Source organism: Anopheles funestus, chromosome 2RL (assembly GCF_943734845.2).
Source record: "Anopheles funestus chromosome 2RL, idAnoFuneDA-416_04, whole genome shotgun sequence".
NCBI classification, from domain to species: Eukaryota; Metazoa; Arthropoda; class Insecta; order Diptera; family Culicidae; genus Anopheles; species Anopheles funestus.
This window is the reverse complement of record NC_064598.1, coordinates 56,251,025-56,270,457: the sequence shown is the minus strand read 5'-3', so window position 1 is coordinate 56,270,457 and position 19,433 is coordinate 56,251,025. Positions and strand designations below refer to the sequence as shown.

At 38.0% G+C, this 19,433-nt stretch overlaps 1 protein-coding gene across 2 annotated transcripts; it reads left to right on the top strand.

Annotated features, from left to right (window-relative positions):
- The first annotated feature begins 225 nt into the window (after positions 1-225).
- On the top strand, positions 226-17,972 carry LOC125762552 (homeotic protein deformed). 2 transcript variants are annotated; one of them, XM_049424752.1, is made up of 5 exons: positions 226-3,600; positions 6,951-7,051; positions 7,154-7,337; positions 15,082-15,464; positions 15,699-17,972. In XM_049424752.1, the coding sequence occupies exons 1-5, from the start codon at positions 2,946-2,948 to the stop codon at positions 16,053-16,055; spliced, it is 1,680 nt and encodes a 559-aa protein (XP_049280709.1). In that variant the 5' UTR covers positions 226-2,945; the 3' UTR covers positions 16,056-17,972. The 2 variants fall into 2 exon arrangements, with proteins under 2 accessions (XP_049280709.1, XP_049280708.1); XM_049424751.1 differs by having other exon boundaries at positions 6,951-7,337.
- Positions 17,973-19,433: the final 1,461 nt, after the last annotated feature.

The following is a 19,433-nucleotide window of genomic DNA, read 5'->3' as shown; positions in this document are numbered from 1 at the left end:
AACTTTAGCAGCTTAGTTAGACAGACTTTTTAAAGTAAAGGAAATATAACGAAATATGAAGAAGCTAATGTGTGAATGTCACTTTTTCACTTATAAAATATTATATTGCTTCTGTTCTTGTAGTTTGTTTCTGTCGTAGTGAGCATATTTCAATTGAAATATTTAAGTAATACTTTTACTTAGTAATGTTACAATATTTTAGTAACTATAATGTAATTATAATAACACTTAAATCAAAAACAATAAAAGTTACTGCAGTAATGGAGTTTTCAAACAATTTCGGTAGTATTATTTTGAATACTTCAGCCCTTAAATAGTAAACCTTCCATATTTGAAATGATAATCGCATCGTAAATTGAACTCCTCTTTTGGATTTAAAGGTTTCGTTTTTGGGAAAGCATAAACTGCGATTCCTTCTGACTTAACACATCATACATTCCAGTCATCAATCAAAATGGTTTTGTTGTAGAGCCTCAGAATAAACTCAGACATCAATTGAAGAGCGGTCGTTGCTCGGTTATAGGGGAGCAAAACCAACACAATCCAAATGCGAGACCACTGCAATGTGTTGAGATCTTACCTACAACAAATGTGCAAACGCGCTATCCAACGCCAAGCCAACCATCAAGTTCCGAAAAAGACACCAAAAGAGTGAAGCCAAACAAACATACTCATTTACCCATCACCTTCTCACTATTGCTTCGATGTTCTTCGCCATGAGGCGTTGAAAAATTGCACCTTCCGCCACAAAACGCGCGCACCCACCACGATCGTTTCCTGCTACATTAATATGTATCACCTTCAAATTTTAAATATCATTAAAACACCATATATTACGCCAATCTCTCAGAAGGAGTGAGTTTTGAGGCGGTTTTCGATGCTACCAACTGGACACTAAATTGAAAGTAATAATTATGACATGCTGTTAAAAATAATAGCTTTCGTTTCGAATGATAAATACTTTGGTCTGTGGCACGATAAGCCGTCTCGTCACATCATACTCCTTAAATGCTTCCGTTTTGTGTCTGGGAGAGTGCGTGTCTCGTTTTAACCATCAACCAACCATCAAACTGATGGTCAGGATTGCGACCATCATCACCACCATAATCATATCACCTGTTGGTTATTCTTTTTCATTTCATGAAGTTTTTTTCTTCCTCTTGACCAACGGCTGCCCGAATGGGTACGGAAAATTAATGATCGAACAATGCGCTATGTATGAATGATTTTCAGGCAGACACTAAATTGCCCCGAATACTAGTATAGTACAACTTAATTGTTTTAGTGTTTTAACTGCGTTCCAGGCAACAATTGCAGCACAGTACCCTAGTCGATGACCAATTCTGTACAGTTGATCTAATGTGCATGCATCACAGCAAACGTAAAATAGAAAACTCTTTATTAAAATAGGATCTTCCGCATTTTTATTCGCGTTTCAGCTCTGTCACCAGATAATAAAATCTAATATTCGTGCTTTGTGAAAACCACGCAAGATCTGATATTTGCAATGCATGGCCGGCTTATGCGCGCGCGAGCGTAACTATACATCCTGCTCCTGCATGTATCCTTTTCGTTGTAAAGAAAGAGAAAACACTTGTTTTGTTCGTAAAACAGGGCGGTCACAATGCTGGCAATCTCGACGTTCTCTTTTATTTCTTTGTTTGTGGAAGCTAACGGGGTGGGTTTTTGTACTGCACATGTTGTCTCTAGCACACTCATGCGTTGTAGCAAGAAAACGATCTGGTTCGTCTCTCTCTCGTTCTAATCTGTACACTTTTGTCGACGAAAACGCACGTTGCTCGATTGTGGAACATGTGGAATCGATGAAGCACACTCATTGCTAATGCTGTATGGCGCGCGTCCATAGTGAAGAACAAACATGAGCAAAAGAGACAACATGCGATGCCATGGCAATAGTTGTCTCGTTGTTTAACAGCAGCATCCGCGAACACAACGAACGAAGGAGATACGCGAACGGCGCATGGTGTCGTAGCGACCACTTGATTCCGGGTTTCCAACACTTTCGGTCGCAATGCGAAACTCTTCGCGGTGATCGTGTATCGTACAATGCGATCGATGGTTGATTAGGCCGCGATTCTTAATCGATGTGGTGAATGTTTTGATTAGTTCTGTTTACCATCTCTAAATCTGCATAACAGGTTTGTGAAATGTTTTCGTTCATTTTCAATTGTGTAGCAATTATCAGTGATACAAACAGTTTTCAAAAGGCGTGTTTAAGTCACAAGTGGTTATAAAGTGACGATATTATATGTTCGATCTATGTCAATATGTGACAGTGTTACACTAAATAAGTGTTTTCGAGTCTGTTGTGATAGCAATTGTGTTATTGGCTAATGTACAACAGTATTGTACATCAACGAAGAAATCAAACTACAGTCTGTGTAATACAATTCGTAATTAGTGTAATCATTTATCAGTGATAACAGTAATAGTTTATCTTCTCGTGTAGTGCTCTAAAAATCGAAACAGTTTGTTGCTCAGCAAACCGACGCAGCAGTATAATTTCGATTCCCAGTACCATGATGCTATTAAGTGTCATTTCATTTCACCGTACCAAGTGATCTACAAACCTGACAACAGCGAATAATGAGTTTGTGCTTCCGATTCTTGCCGTAGTTAAAACCCAAGCTATGGAATTGCATGTTCACTGTTTTGTGTGTCTTTTATCGAAATACCTACAAAGTGGCTTGGCATTATAAACAGGCAATATTCGATCATATAAAATGACGCGAGCATAGTTCACAGTGTGTGTTCCAATCTTTCCCAATCGTCTTCATGCAATCAAATCAGCGATGAAGTGGCCAGAAATAAGTTCAAACCAATTCATTTGACAAGGCCCCCATATTTTGCGACATTGTGTTATATTGTGTTTTGAAAGTTGACAGGTTAGTGCGTGCAAAAGCGTCGATCTATTGTGCTTGAAAATGAGTTCTTTCCTCATGGGTTATCCGCACCATCACATTCAATCCATGGGGATTAATATTGAGCCTAAGTTTCCTCCCAGCGAGGACTATCCAAGCTTCCATAACGGATATGGTGCAGTCAATGGTATAACGCAATCTGGAAATCAGGATTACCTACACCATGTCCAGTCCGATTCACTACATCTTTCTGGGGCGGTGGGTGTTGGCGCTGCAACCGGAAACGTGCCTGCCGGCGGTAATGGTCACGTTACCGGTAGCGGAAGTAATGGAGGAGGTGGAGCCACTTCGGGATACAACGATTACTCGTCTTCGATGGTGGGCCATTATTATCACCACCCGCATCATCATCACCACCATCACCATCATCATCCACACGCCCATCATACACATAATGGGTATGTGTCGCCGGTGCAGATGCAGCCAACGCCAACCACACCCATTGCCCCACCCATCCCTGCTCTACCACCTACTGTTCCGACTACGGTATCAAACACCTCCGTTTCCAGTCACAATTCTTTCTCGGCAAATGTGACTCCCGGATACTACAACGGGTACTATGCAGCCACAAATCAAGGTCATCCATCGATGATGGACACGCCATTACAATGTGTTGGTTCCGAAGTAAGCAACACAGCTTTGGGACTTCAGGAACTTGGTAAGTATAAATCTGCTTACCTATATTGCTAGCAAATTATCAAAATTATCACCGTCTCAAACAATCTATCGCTAAAATGGATTTATATCAGTTCAGTTATATCAGTAAAATTTAATTACAACAGTAACAACATCGAAAGAATTTTCATAATTATCTTCCCAAATAAGATAGGAAATAAGTTAATAGACAGCTAGACAGGAAATAAGTTAGTGAGAACTTGACAAGAACGTTTCAATACCCGTTGAAGACGCTTTATAGAAATAAGCAGCCCTGGTTTTCACATCAATATAGCAGCAAATAAGGAAATAAAAAGTAAAAAACCCCATGCATATGTTCAATGATCAAAATGATTTTCTCAAAACAAACGATTTACCTATTCGTGTTTTAAGATTGCCGTTGATATATTTTCCCTGCTACTATATTTAATATTTTACAGTGGATGTCAGTAAGTTAGGTGCCCGAATATGTATGATGAAAAAATCTATCGTAGATATTTAAGAGAAAGCTCGCTTCGAACGAATATACACAACTATATTACAAAACAGGGGCCATAATTTCGTTGTTCCACAGAGGTATTAAGTGTTGCAACAGAATGACCCAAAAACATGCCGATGTGAATCTAAATTTAAAAACTATATTCGATGTTTGTTAGAACTTTTAGTTCTTAATTATGCTGAACAATTCTACTGCAAACAGATGATGTAATCAAAGTTGATTCTACACAAAATTACAATAAAGAGTATTAGAAAGAGAGTTTAAATTGAGACACGCTTGCATGAAGGTTGGCACCCTTATGTTCTAGTTTAGTTTTGTTTCGTTTTTCATTGTTTTAGTAAATATTTTTTTAAAGAAATTAAATGACCTTTACTTTTTTATCGTAATGTACTTTCTTCTTCACATAAATATTAATCCTTTGGCAGTATTTTTAGACCCTGGTTTTAACTCTAAACGTCCTACATTCCATCATTTCAATTTGAACTATTCAAAATATGACTCGTCAAGTATTATCACTTTTCAACACCATAGAGTTTTTATTATTCAATGATTATTAAAGAATTGCTAGTGGGTATCACAAACGGGAGTTTTTCCTGCGTTCTGGGAAGTTTTGTCAACTTTTGCATTTTTTAATAAATTTATTTTGGAGGTTGTTCTCATTGTTCCATTTTGAATTTGTCTATTTTGTTTTTTGGGGGATTACTTGAATGTTCCTTTATAAGAGAACGCTCGTTGCTCGTTCCAATACTTGAAGTAGTTTTCCTTTTACAAAACCACACAAGATTGTTTATACAAGCTTGTGAGTGTAAACATAAATGGATCAGAAAGTTATGTTGTTTATGTTTCCTTGCACGTCATTGATGAATAAAGCTAGAAACTAAATAACAGAAGTGTGTTTTGAAAGAGTGTCAACTATTTGACCAAATGATTATTTGACAACATTAGAATCGAAATGTCAAACATTTATAACTTTTTGATGAAATTATTTAAATTGATATCAGGTTTGTGGACTTGGTTCGGTTTGTTATTTTCTACTACATGTTTTTTCGTATATGAACATTAGAAACCAAATAAAACAAATTTTTGATCCTAGTCCGCAAACCAAGAGTAAAACTAATTCCTTTGTTGACAGTCAATATGTATTAATTAGTCACCAGTTTACTTACTTCCTTCTTCTCTAATGAGGTTGATAGTACGACGGATGCCGTAATTCTCAAACTTAAACGAATAAATAAATAAGCTACTTGGTTACTTTATTCAGCGTTACTTTATTCCATTTCCCGAGTTAAGCGAATGATGCGTTCGGGATAAATAAGCGTAATTCGGATTTTCACGTGAAATATCGTTCAACTCGTAGTTTACACTTCGTATTGAGAGATTGCATACTTATAAGCATGTTACGAAGCACACTCAAACTTTTATTTATCTTTTTATTAATTTTTCTAAACTAATATTTATGGTATTAAAATACAACGTATTTATCTTTTTTTTAATTCACAATTTTAAATTTGAGTTTTAAAAAAACTGGTTAAATTGTTAAAAAAATTTAATTCTTATATTTTGAATTCGTTTATCAGGGATATCGTGCAACTGTCTGTACTTCTGTAGTACCTGTCAGACTGTAATTAATTTCCATTATATTTCATTTTTCTGTTAGATCATATTCTTATTTGGAATTTTGAGTTTGATAAAAATATTTTTTCGTAAGGAAATTGTGCAAACATTTGTTCAATGTTTACAAATATAATGGAAACTTGAATAGCAGAAAGCTGGCATATATGTACCCTGATTATATAATTATGAATTATGAGCGGCGAAGATCTTTAAAAGATAAGACTATTTCAAATTTCATTCGGCTCTTTAATTCGTGTCCAGGAATGACTGTTCAAATGAAACTAATTACAGAAAAATAAAACTGGCAGACCAAGACCGTCATCGATCGTAATATCAATTTCTACAGCACTGCAAGCAATGCTGAAATATTTTATCTGAAACACAACAGATTTTTTAATTCGGTGTGGAATAGTAAACTCGATGCATCCCTGAATCATATTTGATGGAGAATCCGGAAGCATTGTACCGACTACGCACATAAATAAAACCATACGCAGCATGTTCTATATTCTGATTCTATTTAAGATTTCCTTCATGATCTTCATAACCTTTACTGAAATGTGGTTGTAATAGGAATGAAACGTTCTTCCTTCTGTCAGCTGCTGAGTATTAAATGCCACTTATTTTGTTTAAAAGTCACGTAAGAATCTGGTCAATTTAAATAATTTGAAAATAATGCATATATTAGGTTTTATTACTGAAAAATTTCATTCAATTTGCCGGTAGGCTTTGAATTATATCAATTTCAAGCTTAGCGTTATATTTAATTGATCTTTTTAAATCGTATGCTTGTAATTCAGAATCCTGATTCATTAGTATCGAATAGTAACATATTTTGTTGTTACCCAAGTTATACAAAATTATGACGTTATACATTATAAAAAATAATTCAAATAAATGACGTTGCCCGGTGGTGGAAAAAGAAGCGGCGCCGGTTTCTGCACGACAGGACCGGGTTTCTATCAACTTCCAACCGAACCGCACGGAAGATTTCATACCCTTTGGCGGTTAAAATAAAGTCAAGCAATGGCAGGCCAAGACCTCTTAAGGTAGTAGTGCCACTAACGAAAAATAAAAAAAAAATCAAATCAAATAATTAAATATATTTTATTGTTCAAAATTGATAAGAAATGTAAAGCATTAAATTTCATTCTTTATTCACTAATCCTATTAATTCATGTTATTGCTCTTCTGTTTTTTCCTCCCTCTTTTCGCTCAATATGATATCCTTTTCGTAAAAGGAATGAAGTTGGATAGGCGAATAGAAGAAGCAGCTCCTACAGGGCAGCAGCTGCAAGAGCTTGGTATGAGGTTACGTTGCGATGATGCCAGCTCCGATCAGGTAAGTTTCCGTTCTGCCCGCTCACTTCAGTCGTATAACAACGACCACCCGAACATTATGTTACGAATTTTGACTTCCTTTTTTCTTTGTGTACAATTGCAGGACGAGTTCCTAGACGAAGAACGCTTAATGCTCGATCGATCGCCCGACGAGTTGGACTCCAACGATGGCGATATGGATGACCTGGACTCCGATAATGATCTTGGAGACGATTTGATGCACGCAACTAGTGATGGTGAACGTATCATTTATCCATGGATGAAGAAAATCCACGTCGCTGGCGTCGGTGAGTACAAAAAGTCCTTGTTGTGCACATCCGTTCAAAATCTATTAGTTGCTCATAAATGCGGACAACATCATAAGGTACCGGTTTTCGAAAACGCCTTTCAGGCGCGGTTTCTTCCCAACGATGTCAAGCTCTACTTGTGCTGTGGGTTTTGATAAATTGGCTACCACCTTATCATATCGGTGGATCAATAGGCATTGCAAGCGATCAAACTACCGCAGCGTTTCTCAATACGCACCTTCAAATAATACCCGAGGCGTTTACAGTTTTCCCGAAACTCAAGCTTCAAACACTCAACATTGAGGAATATAAATTGCTTCCAATTTATCATTCTTTTACCAGCGTTGTTCCACCTTGAGCAGCCCACCGAAGCCGAGACAAGGTCAAATAAATTTAAACACTTCAACCCAAAACAAAAAAAGAGATGAGAGAGCGAGTACATCTTGAAAACCCTTAAAAACTTACAATGACAACATTTGACTGACAGGTTGCCCAAACAGTAGTGACGAATGGCTTCAAGCGGCTAGCTCATTTTATTGTAATTTATTTACTACTTTGAAGGATACTTCTCTACTTACTGTTTGTTCCCTTAAGACGAATGGGCCACTGAATGTCCTGCAGAGATGGTACGATAAACATAATGGATCTGGTTCGATCATTTAAGGATCATTAGGCATACGGTATGAAAATAGGCATATGGGTGCATAAAAGGAATCGTTCATACAGAGATTTGTTATGGTCACTTGCAATGACAACACGTGAGTTAACAGCACCACAAATTAAATTGATTTATGGTAATAACATGTATAATGTGTAAAAATTCCTCATAAATTGTTCAACAAAATTTTTAATGTTAATTAAATCGTTTAAAATTTTTATTGTACTTCAATTGAAATTTTACCAAAATAATTTCATATTCCATAATCACATTCTGCTGCAAGAAACGACATTTCAGTCTACTAAACTACTTAAAGTGCATACTACTTACTTATTAATTATCATCGGTGATTGGTGCGATCAGCATGTCTCTAGACCTAAGAATGATGTATTTACTTGATGAAGCTGATGAGGCGATAATTCGATAAACCGTTTCATCCACACAGCCAGCCTCTCTTTCACAAAAACGTTCTCATGCCAAACAAGCTAAAGATTAAGTGAAAGTAAAACTTCTACACCATTCGGCCCATGCTCTATGTGCTTCGTAACCCCTACCTTTTATCGAGCGTCAACACCTCTGGTGGGTAGCAGAAGCATCCGCATGGTAGTAAACGTCGCCCGACAGCTCCCGAATAATTGATAACAACTAATTTATCTTCTCTGTCGCTGTACCATGTTGTGAGACGAACGTTAGACTTCGATACAACCTTCGACAATGACACGATTGTTTCAATCCCTGTGGGTGTAAGGAGTGATTTGGCTTTTCATTCAAAGTTGTTACCTTGTTTCGAAAATGGCATGTTAATAGAAACTGTTCGTCTCTTTCATTTCCGGCATTGTACAATTGCACTCAAACAATGTTTTGCAGTAGATTACAGTAAATTATGGGGAATGTTGGAATTTTATACAAAACTTTCAGTATTTTACTCTCGTGGCTTTGAACGCAATTTATGTTTGTATACTGTTTTGCTATCAAAATCAAACTCACATGTTTATTTTCTGAACTGAAATTTTTCACTAGACTTTGATACTAATAACGAACAAAGTTAGTGTTACCCACGGGTAGGTGGTATATAATTTTTCTATCTGGTCGCCAAACTTTTCATACTCTAGCCACTTTTAATGAGCTCATTGTTTCCCAAAGTCCATTTAGCGCTTCTTGAAATTCGGATGTGGGGATGTCTCGGATCAATTTCTTTCGCATCTACGGAGGGGAGCACTGCGAACGAAAAGTTAGAATAACAAGGTACCGGCTGTCAGAAAGTTCTTTTCTTCGGGCTACTTTTGACGAGCTGAAGAATATAAATTGAAGTTTTTACATTGTTTTCCTGACAAGCTACGTTTCGAAAAATCGTTTTAGCCAGATAAAAATTATATACCCTATAGATGGTGCAGCTGTTAATAAGAGAAAAACTTCGAATCCACTGTTATGGTGTTTTGTTCAATAGATGGTTTATAGTTCGCAGTTGATAGATAAGTATAACAAAACTAATTTGCAAACCAGTAGAAATGGTTTCAAATTTTCTTTCTTCGCATGTATTTAAAATTATTAATCTTTGTTATACACAATGGCATGCGTAAATAATGAGAGGCATTAAATGATTGCAATTTAAAATTCAATAATTCTAAGTCATTATTTGGCGCCAACCATAATCTTATACACCTGCAAAATATGTTTGAGTTCCAAAAACTTGTTTTTAAAAATCATATTCATGTTGCAGTTGTGCTCGTTATGGCCCGTATGCACAATAAAGGAGAAGATGAAATATCGACACAAAAATGCCATAAATGAAATTGTTAGTTTCACGTATATTTAGTTTCTATTATTCTAATAATTCTTATCCATTTGTTATATTCTATTCAAAGAATGATTTAAATGAAAGTGTACAACACCAAGACTGTTAGTCACTAATATTTTAAACAATCGTGAACGATTTTTCGTTGAATGACTTAAATCTAAATCAAACTTTGAGATCAAACAAATGTTTACCTTCGTGGTATACTTCCATGCTTTTCATCTTATAAAATATGACTAATCTACCCTTGCAACTGTGTATATTTTAATAAACTATATAAAACATCACAGCAAAACGAAATCAACGATTGAAATAGCGCTTAAAAGGGACAGCAGTTCCTTCATGGGGGTAGCGAATGACAAACAAAAATAGAACCCACCAAAACAAGTAGCTATCAGCTGTGTAGTTATCGATCGTTGGGGATCTATTACATGGTTGTGTTATTTCAACCATTCATTTTTTCCTCTTTACCTCTCACTCTTATTCGCCCAGGTTACGAGCATGAAGCTTAAACGAAAACCATCCATAAACGGATAAAAAACATTCAAGTTGCTGCGGAACAAGATACCAATACGTCAAAACCGGACTGCTTGTCGGTCTGTCATCACCCACCCAAATGTTGAATGACGACAAGGTTGATTATAAGAGGCTTCGAACCTAACCCGGTTCTGGGGGTTGTTGGTTGGGCTCATCATTCCACCTGGTGACGATGCGTTGTTTGCTGCTCCGTCGGCACACTCATTCAAGCGGTACCGGGGACTAGTCATGCTTTTCACATTACCCGTCCCAGTACCGTCCTCTCAATGTCACTGAATCGCACCTACTACCATAACCGGTATCGTTGTTTGTATCTGCTAAACAAAAGTGTGATGTTGCGTATTTATGAATAGTAGGATCGTGGCATTTGGGTATGGTTTTTCATCGCGCACCAAAAAACGCTCACGGTACCCAGCTGGTAGAAAAGAACAAACGAATACCGAATCTTCTTTATTGATAATTCATAAGCAGTAGTCTAAGTAAAACCAGGCACATAAACAAGATAACACCTACACATAAATAAATAGTTTCATTATTAATTTTTGCGCTCAACGCAAAGATATAACATTTTTAGAATCGATTACTTGCCTGTTGTTCGCACCTGAAAACAAAATTGCATTATCTATTTGTTGAGCTTTAGTAACAGGTTTTTGAATCGTGTGAAACTTTATCAGATTTATATAGCATCTGAAGTATAAAAAACAATGATTTTGATTAAATATTTTCCAGTTTCTGAAATTCTTTACAGCTCTTATATTGAATGTTGTTGAAATGAAATTGCATAAAAAATATTCGTTCATTGCTCTTCTATTACCGCATTCGAAACGTTGGATGTCACAAGAAACAACCTCTTTTCATGTGCCTGGTTCACATTCGAAATAAACCCTAAAGCTTTTTAATTAAAAAAATTATTTATTTATACAAGGCACACTTTTGCATAACTAGCTGTCAACTAAAACCTCGTACACAGAGGGTGTAATGCTTCTTTCTGTTTGACGATCTATCAACAATCGTTCAAATGGTCCGAAATGCGATTTTCATAAGAATTGTCTAGTATTGACTACTTTGAAGTCGTTTCTGGTGCAATTATAAAACTGCACTTCTGTATTGTTCTACCCCAAAACTTGATGTGAGACCTCACTTTGTATGTTGCACGATTAATAAATTTCTATCGTTAGAATTCATATATTGCTCTTACATTCTGTAACGATACTAACGATAAACGCTTGTTACCTACTTCCCTTCTTACTAGTTTGTTTTTAGCGATCCGCTGTTCATTAAGCTTCCTTTCAATCGGTAGTTACATCATATGCATTCAAAGCGCAAGCCTACATGAAGGTTCGACAATTTCAATAAGTGCCAAGAGTGCACTGCACGTCTCGGGGATTTCATTTGCCGACAATTAACCTTGATGCATGTATGACCACCAGCCGGTCAGTATTACTTGTTTGTGCCCGCGTCCAGCTATCGAGTTGCATTGATTCAAATAGCAATCCTGCACACAGACAGGAAATTTTGCCTGCTATAAAGGGTAAAGGTGTAGTATGATCATGTAGGAATTACACGTGACATTCTTAGACTTGACTGACCAGCCGCGTGCACACGAAGCCACTAAAGGGTTGCATTTGAAAATATTTTGCAAATCATGCTGCTCTGTCCGGTGCTATTTGGCTTAGATTGCTTTTTGTCTCGTGCCTATACTTGTTTTGCCAGTGTAAATGGTTTACAATCCTGGTACGGCAGTGCACAAAACCCAAAGCTCATTCCACAGCCACCCTCCGTCTTTGTCGATGTTCTCGATTTTCTTTGTTTTATTCAATGAAATTCTTCGCGGGTGGTACATGTAAAGTTAACGAAGAAAAATCAATGAAAGTACAATAAAATTATTACCACAGTCTTTTCCACACTGATCGCTGATTGATGATATGAAGGTACTGTTGTTGCGATTTTTCTTTATTCAGCTCCAAAGAACATGTACGCTTGGTCCCCCGTCATTTGCTGGTTGAATCGAGATTTTCTTGAAGCTCGTATTTTATAACGAACGTGTCCGTAACAGCTTTTCAATCACGATACCGCTTCACAAATGCAGTCAGAATCTTGACATTACTGCATCGACCCTGATGCAAAAAGCGCACCACTGTAAAATAGCAAGTCATTCGCCTGAATATATAGCTGCAAACCTGGCCGCGTTCGCTCACCGCACTGTGAGCAGCGTGTCTGTGCTATTCCTAAACATAATAGCATCAATAATAATTGCCTCAGCAACGCGAGTACCGCGGTTTTGCAAACATTTACAATCATGCAGGTCGGTGTGACCTGAACCTTGATGTAATATAGATAACTGTGCCAAGGTACTTTCGTTTCGATCCAAACCCTCTGCTAACTGATGTAAGCTGCTTTCTATTATCGCCTTCATCGTCATCACGCACGTTCGTAGTTTGAAGCGTGAAAAAGTTTTGATCACTTTCTCTGTCGATGAATCTATATCCCACATAGTACATCTTCTTGTGGAAACCGCATTCTACGGGATTTTTGGAAGGAGCTTCTGTTTTATTTCGGTAATTGTGTACCGCTAAAATTTCGGGCGATACATCATCCAACTTGCTTCATATCAAGAATCGTCAAAGAATTATTCGTTTTGCGTCTGCCAACGAACCACTCTATGTCACCGCTTCCTGGGCACAGCTCGACCAGGGAGTTACTTTCAGGCGACTATAGCAGTGCAAAAGATTAATGATCCGTCTGACGCGGCCTTTGGACACTTCAGCAGTCGAAAACGAAACGTTCATCAGCACCGGCGGACAGCGGTAGTATCGGTTCCTTCATCAACCAGCAATGACCACCCAGGAGAAACATTGGCTCGGTGTGCAACGGGGGCGTAATCTACACACGCTGGGACCTACGGTGCTAAAAAAACCCTCGCTCTATCGAAACATCGACCTGTCCAGTCAAAGCCCTTTACTTCTGAACGGTGTGAGTTTACGGTGGTTATGTTAATGTTTCCGTTACCGATCGTGGGCTACTTCGTTGACGCTTAAGTGTCATGCAAACCTTATCCGTGTGTCCCTTAGCTCCCAAATTGGGGGTCCTGATATTTGTAGTAGCAGGAAATAATTGCTAGTAGCACAATTTCGTGATCTCAAGCACATTAATTACAACACCGGACGCTCGAAACTTGCCGAACAAAGCAAAACAGATCGCATTGATAAGGATCGACAAAATCAACGGAATAGATTCACCGAACCAGCGTCCAAATCCATACTGAAGCTTGGGAATTGCCTTTCCATAAAAAAAGGAAACAACATCCAAAACAAAAAATACCATTTTTTATACAGTTTTTTTATTCCCGTTCTTTTGAAAACAGTTTAACTTCGTTGCACTCCCGCCGAAGCTTCGGCCGTTCAGAAAACTCAAAGCAAAATCGTCACAAAGCAGACAGGGACGCCCTAGTGTGTTAATGATTAATTATTATTTCTTCAAATACGTAAAGTTGTGCTGTTGCGATGTAGCTCTGGCCAAGATATGGTTTGATGGAAGGTAGACAGTAGAAGCTGTAATTTATAATTTATCAGTCCAACCGAGCTCATGTTGTTAGGCTAGAGCAAGTGAAACTAATTTTTAACCTATCCCCGAGTATTTATCCTAATATAGCTTGAAACCAGTAAATATCCAGTAAATATATAAGTATCTGAAGCCTTTATAGTGAGAGCTAGTACTTTCAACGATATCTTGCAAAACTTACTGCGTGTGATCAAAAAGAATATTGGCCTGAGCCATCAACGGGGAATATTAGCTTCAACAAATAATTTAACAAATATAAATCGTAAAGCAGATTAAATATGTGCTAAAGAAACCTCTATACAAACTCTCGCTCCCAACGCTATTGGTATCGTGATCGTGATCATATGGTCAACCATTCCATTTATGATGAATTTCTGATCGACCAAAACACCTCCATGGGCCGATTTAAAGGGTTTTTGCTTTTACTTTATATTTCTACCATACCCGACGACCCAACGGCGGCTTCTAGTATTTTCTCCCATCAACTAATAAGTTGCCCCCCCCCCCTCCTTTGAATGAGATATTCAAAGAAACACAGTGGTTCATTTGGTATTTGCAATGCCATGTGTACGGTGATGTCAGTAAAACATTTTCTCAGAGAACAGCAGGACTGCAGACATCATGGACGGCGAAGCAGGCAAGCACGACGATGGGGAATGTCAGATACTTTTCATGTCAATCAAGGGGAGCTTTGTGTGTCTTTCAATGGCAACTTGAATAGACAGGCAGAGTGATGGGTTTCAGAGGCTTCGGAGGTTGATAATCCATTGTTCAAAGCGCTTTATCCCTGCATGTTTCGTTGCCATCACCCAGAATTTATCCACCAAATATTTCCTTTTTTCTGGTTTGATTCTTTCTCAGTTTCCTCTCTATGTATTCCAATCAATACAAGGAGAAATATAGTAAAACCTATCAACCAAATCACCACCAATAGCGCAACCGTAGATTCAAAAGAAACAAGTTTGATTATCATCATCTGTGTTTAGCACGCGCCATCATGATTGTGTGATAACGAACACAGTCTGTGTGGTATGATTTCAATTAAAATGAAGATAGTAGTTGGAACACCTTAGCACGGGCCATTTTACACAAACTGTTGGTAGGGCATACAGTTTATGTTTTACATTACTACCCCAGCAGTTTAATTACATACTAATAATGTTCGCACCTATTTATGTTTCATTTTTCGATAGCTAATGGATCGTTTCAACCAGGCATGGAGCCAAAGCGACAACGTACCGCTTATACCCGTCATCAAATTCTAGAGCTGGAGAAAGAGTTTCACTACAATCGTTACCTTACACGACGTCGCCGGATAGAGATAGCGCACACGTTGGTCCTTTCGGAGCGACAGATTAAAATCTGGTTCCAAAACCGACGAATGAAATGGAAGAAAGACAATAAGCTACCTAATACTAAGAATGTGAGGAAGAAAACCGGTGACCAAAGCAAATCGAACGCGGCCAACGCTTCCGGTCAGGCTGGAAGTGCAAACAACCAAAAAAAGGGTCGAAAATCCAATGGTTCCGCGTTAAGCACAAAATCAAAACATCAACAGCAAAATCACCAAAGCGAAGTAAGTACCTTGTGCTAAACATTTGGCATATCGACTTTAAGTACTTCCTTAGTTAATAATTTTAAAACACACATCATCTTCTACTGTTTTGCGTAACGACCAACTAAGCCATGCCTGACAACTCTTGCTTACTAGAATTATTTTTCCACCTATATGGCTAGTCAATCCGATCGGAATGGGTTTTTATACTAACAATTCTTTTTTTTACAAAACATTCTTTCATTTTCCAAATAGTGCCTACGGACAGACAGTCTAGAAAGCATGACGGATATCCACGGTACAATGGCGGGTGGCAACACCGGATCATCGCAGTACATCTCATCTTCCGATGTCAACGGTATACTACCAATGGCAAATGGAAATAGCGGGACCAACGGATCTGGTAACACCATTCATAATGACCATCTTTCACAGCATCAGCAACAGCTTCAGCAGCATCAGCAGCTTCAACAGCATCAACAGCATCAATCTCAATTGAGCACCCAATCATCTAACAATAATAACAACAACAGCAACGCCGCCAGCAACATGAACAGCGTCCAACAACATTCCGTCGCCATAAAAAATGACTACGATCTTACTGCACTGTAGAACCGACATTTGCCACCAGCTTCATAATCCTTGCCACCACCATCCGGGCGACCATTTCTTACGGCTTGTTAAACTTTTGTTTCATATGATGACCATTATGATACATATTTTTCCGTTTTTGGCTTCTACGGTTTCAAAGAGCTTACCGACATCAATTGCGCCAATAGTTTTAACAATTAATACAAACTGATACCGAAACTAGAGAGCCAAACATTAACTTATTTTCACCGATTTAATAGTTTAGTGCTCAAGAAAGATTCATAACTCAATTTGGAATGTACAGCTTTCCCATACAAGTGGCTAATATTGAAGCTAGTAACAGGAACTGGAAACTGCAATGTTACACCTGCACCGCAATTTGTATAGCCATGATGTGTTTAGAAAGTAATTGTAGGTTGTAGAAAAGATATCGAATATTTGCTCACGAACAAAAGCACATTATTCTGCGACTGGTGTGACATTGGTATTTATGTTTCCCTTCTATTCTTGTGCTGTCCGCGGTGCTGTGAGGCACATGCAAGCTTTTTTGCAAGCTGTATACGCAATGGATGTATAGGAGAATGGGAGTATTGATAAAGCAAGAAAGCAAATTCGGATGTAGATGTAAGTAGTTTACATGGGTAGTTAATAACATGACGGAGGATAAAATATCGCAAGATATTGAATAAAGAATTAATTTTTTTACAAGTTTTGAGACTCATTGGTGTTGGTTGGAATGAACAGGTGAAGCTGTAAACGCAATTAGTTCGTTGCTTATTGAACATCATGAAAACCATCCAGGCGACATGAGAGTCAATCATTTCTGTCAAATCCAACCGACACCAACAACCATACAAATTCGGATGAAACAGTGATTTAGTTGTGTAAGTGAACTGCTAAGCTAAAACCTTTATGTACATAGTCGTTCGTAAAGTTGGAGGAAAAAAGCATGTAAGTAAGCAGTAAGCCCTCTTGAATTAATGAAACAGATGTTTTTGTTTTGCAAAAAAAAATCTCAACAAAATCACCAAAAATCAATTGAAGAACAATTCTATCTATAAACATTTTGTACCATGGGTTATATCGACAAACATCATACTGATTTGCACTACGTGCCATTTAATAGATTTGTTTATCTTTTCACAATTGTTTTTTTGGCTATCATATTACTTGAGGGTATGTAGATGTCCTTCTTTGATTATACACAACGGCATAAAAGAATGAATTCTAGCTGTAAGCCAAATGAGCAAATGCGGCTCGATGCTTCTTATCAACTATCTTTCAGAAGGCGTAAAAGCTTTAAATAATTGTTTATTTGTTCCATTTCAAGTCTCCGAACTACCTGATCCCTTGCGGGGCTCAGTACAACATTGTTCAATTTGGCTTTCGTGAGCTAGAGGAAATTCTTTTGCCATCGATGGGTTAGATTTGGTTACAAATCCAACATTAATTTGAATTTTTTATGTGCTGTTTACACATTCCCTGCGTTAGTAAAATTATTTCTTACTCTACATTATACCGTACAATAAATGGCATTACATTGGATTAGGAATATGTAGCTGTATGATTTGAAAAAAAAAAAACTGCAGCCATCTTGTAATGTTGGACTGAAAGAAGGACTTTAACGTAGAAATAAGATTACGCACGGAGTCAAACTGGGCTTTTCTTTATGACAGTTTTGTTCAATGTATTTAAGCAGCTGCTCGCGATTATTTTATTGTGACAATGTGACAACAGCCATAGCTCTAAGATCAGCCATTGAGTACTTCCGAGCGGGAAGTACAAATTTAGAATTAAGTAAGTGCTAGCGAAAAACAAATAAAGTAAACCATCATAATTTACCAACAAGTTTCCTTCATTTTCGTTCTAATTCATACAAATTGAACGCTGTTCATGTTATGGTCATCGGTTTTTTAAACTTCTTCAAATACCACTGATCCACTAGTGGATCAGTGCAATATCTGAAAGTTTGTTCATTCACTTCCAACAATTTCGGTGATGCTTTTCTTCTTCGGATTCGCTTTCAGGTCCTGGGGGGGAATGAGTAATTGGGAACGGTAGCAATAAAAGCCCATCCGAAAACAAACAGTAGTTCTCAACCTTAACTGACCAGTGTCCTGTTGCTCCTTCAACCCTTTTTAAAAGGATTTGCACATTCTAAGAATTCTTTAAGCCTTTGACTTTTCGTGCCAATAGACTATCATAAATAAATAGGGGATAATACCGTTGGCGGAACTGATTGCTGGCTGAATTCCTGTTGCGAGTTGTTAGAACCTAGGCAAGGAACAGAGACTTGTCTCACGGCACACTTCAATGCGATTAAAATTCCTTTTTGTTCCGTTTCCAGGTCAGTATTGAATGTATCGTTTTACAGGTAGTGCATGCGAAAAGTTGCAAATTTTGTCTCTTCGCTTAATTACAACCGAACAAATTCGACGTTGCCGGTCAGCACAACGCGCGGCGGGAGACATTTGACATTTTGTACAGACAACCCTTTCCAGCAAAGGTTTGGTTTCTGTTTTTCAAGGAAAATGAAACGCGAGTCAAGGAAGTTAAATACAGTTTCCCTACTGTGTCGCTTTGACGCCGCCGTCGGTCGGTATGTCTTTTGTGATAGTAACGCAGCTAACGAACATGGCATCTCTCTACAAAACTGTATTGAAAATTATCCGTTAAATCTGCTAACGTTTGCCATCGATCCAACTTGCACAGAAACGGAAACTGTACAGACACATGGCTACGTCGAATAAGAGACCAGAAACTTGTCAAATGTACGTCACATTCCATCCAGATGTAATTCATTCGAATCCCGCACAATATTAACATTCTACATACATCACAAGGAGGTGCTCTGTGGTGCGGCACTGGTTCCATTACCTTGTTGGTGTAGGAAATATGAACATCCATCAAAACATCATGCGAAGACACGCATGGAAATACACACACAACCATCTAAGGTCGCATAACTTTCGACGTAATCCCAACACTATGGAAGCGAGAGCCCTGTGTGCTGCATTCTGTAGTAGTCCTTTAGATGCGAGGGAAAATGAAAATTTGGATGATTTCGAACCCCTCAAGAGAAGCAACTCAACGTTCAACCGCCACGTTCCGAGGAAAACCCCTCTAATCTTGCATACTTTGCTGCGCACGGTTTTCATTTTATAGGGGTTACCAAAAGCAAACATTTGTCCATGTTTCACATTTCTCAAACTACATATTAAATTGGCTGAATGTGTAAAACGTTTCCCTTCCATCTACCATTGCTTTTGTTGCTTTTATTTCCCTATACTTTCGCCAGTGGATTGGACGCCATTTTGTAATGTTACGAGAAAACTCTCGAAAACCACACCCCTGTCGACTGATCGATTGCTGGAAAATGGTTATTTCGATCTGCTCCGA

Excerpts from the sequence above, each read along its gene's own strand:
- LOC125762552 (XM_049424751.1), top strand. The coding sequence starts at position 2,946 with ATGAGTTCTTTCCTCATGGGTTATCCGCACCATCACATTCAATCCATG. Across the intron at positions 7,338-15,081 it reads AATCCACGTCGCTGGCGTCG|CTAATGGATCGTTTCAACCA; the intron begins GTGAGTACAAAA and ends ATTTTTCGATAG. Across the intron at positions 15,465-15,698 it reads AGCAAAATCACCAAAGCGAA|TGCCTACGGACAGACAGTCT; the intron begins GTAAGTACCTTG and ends TTTTCCAAATAG.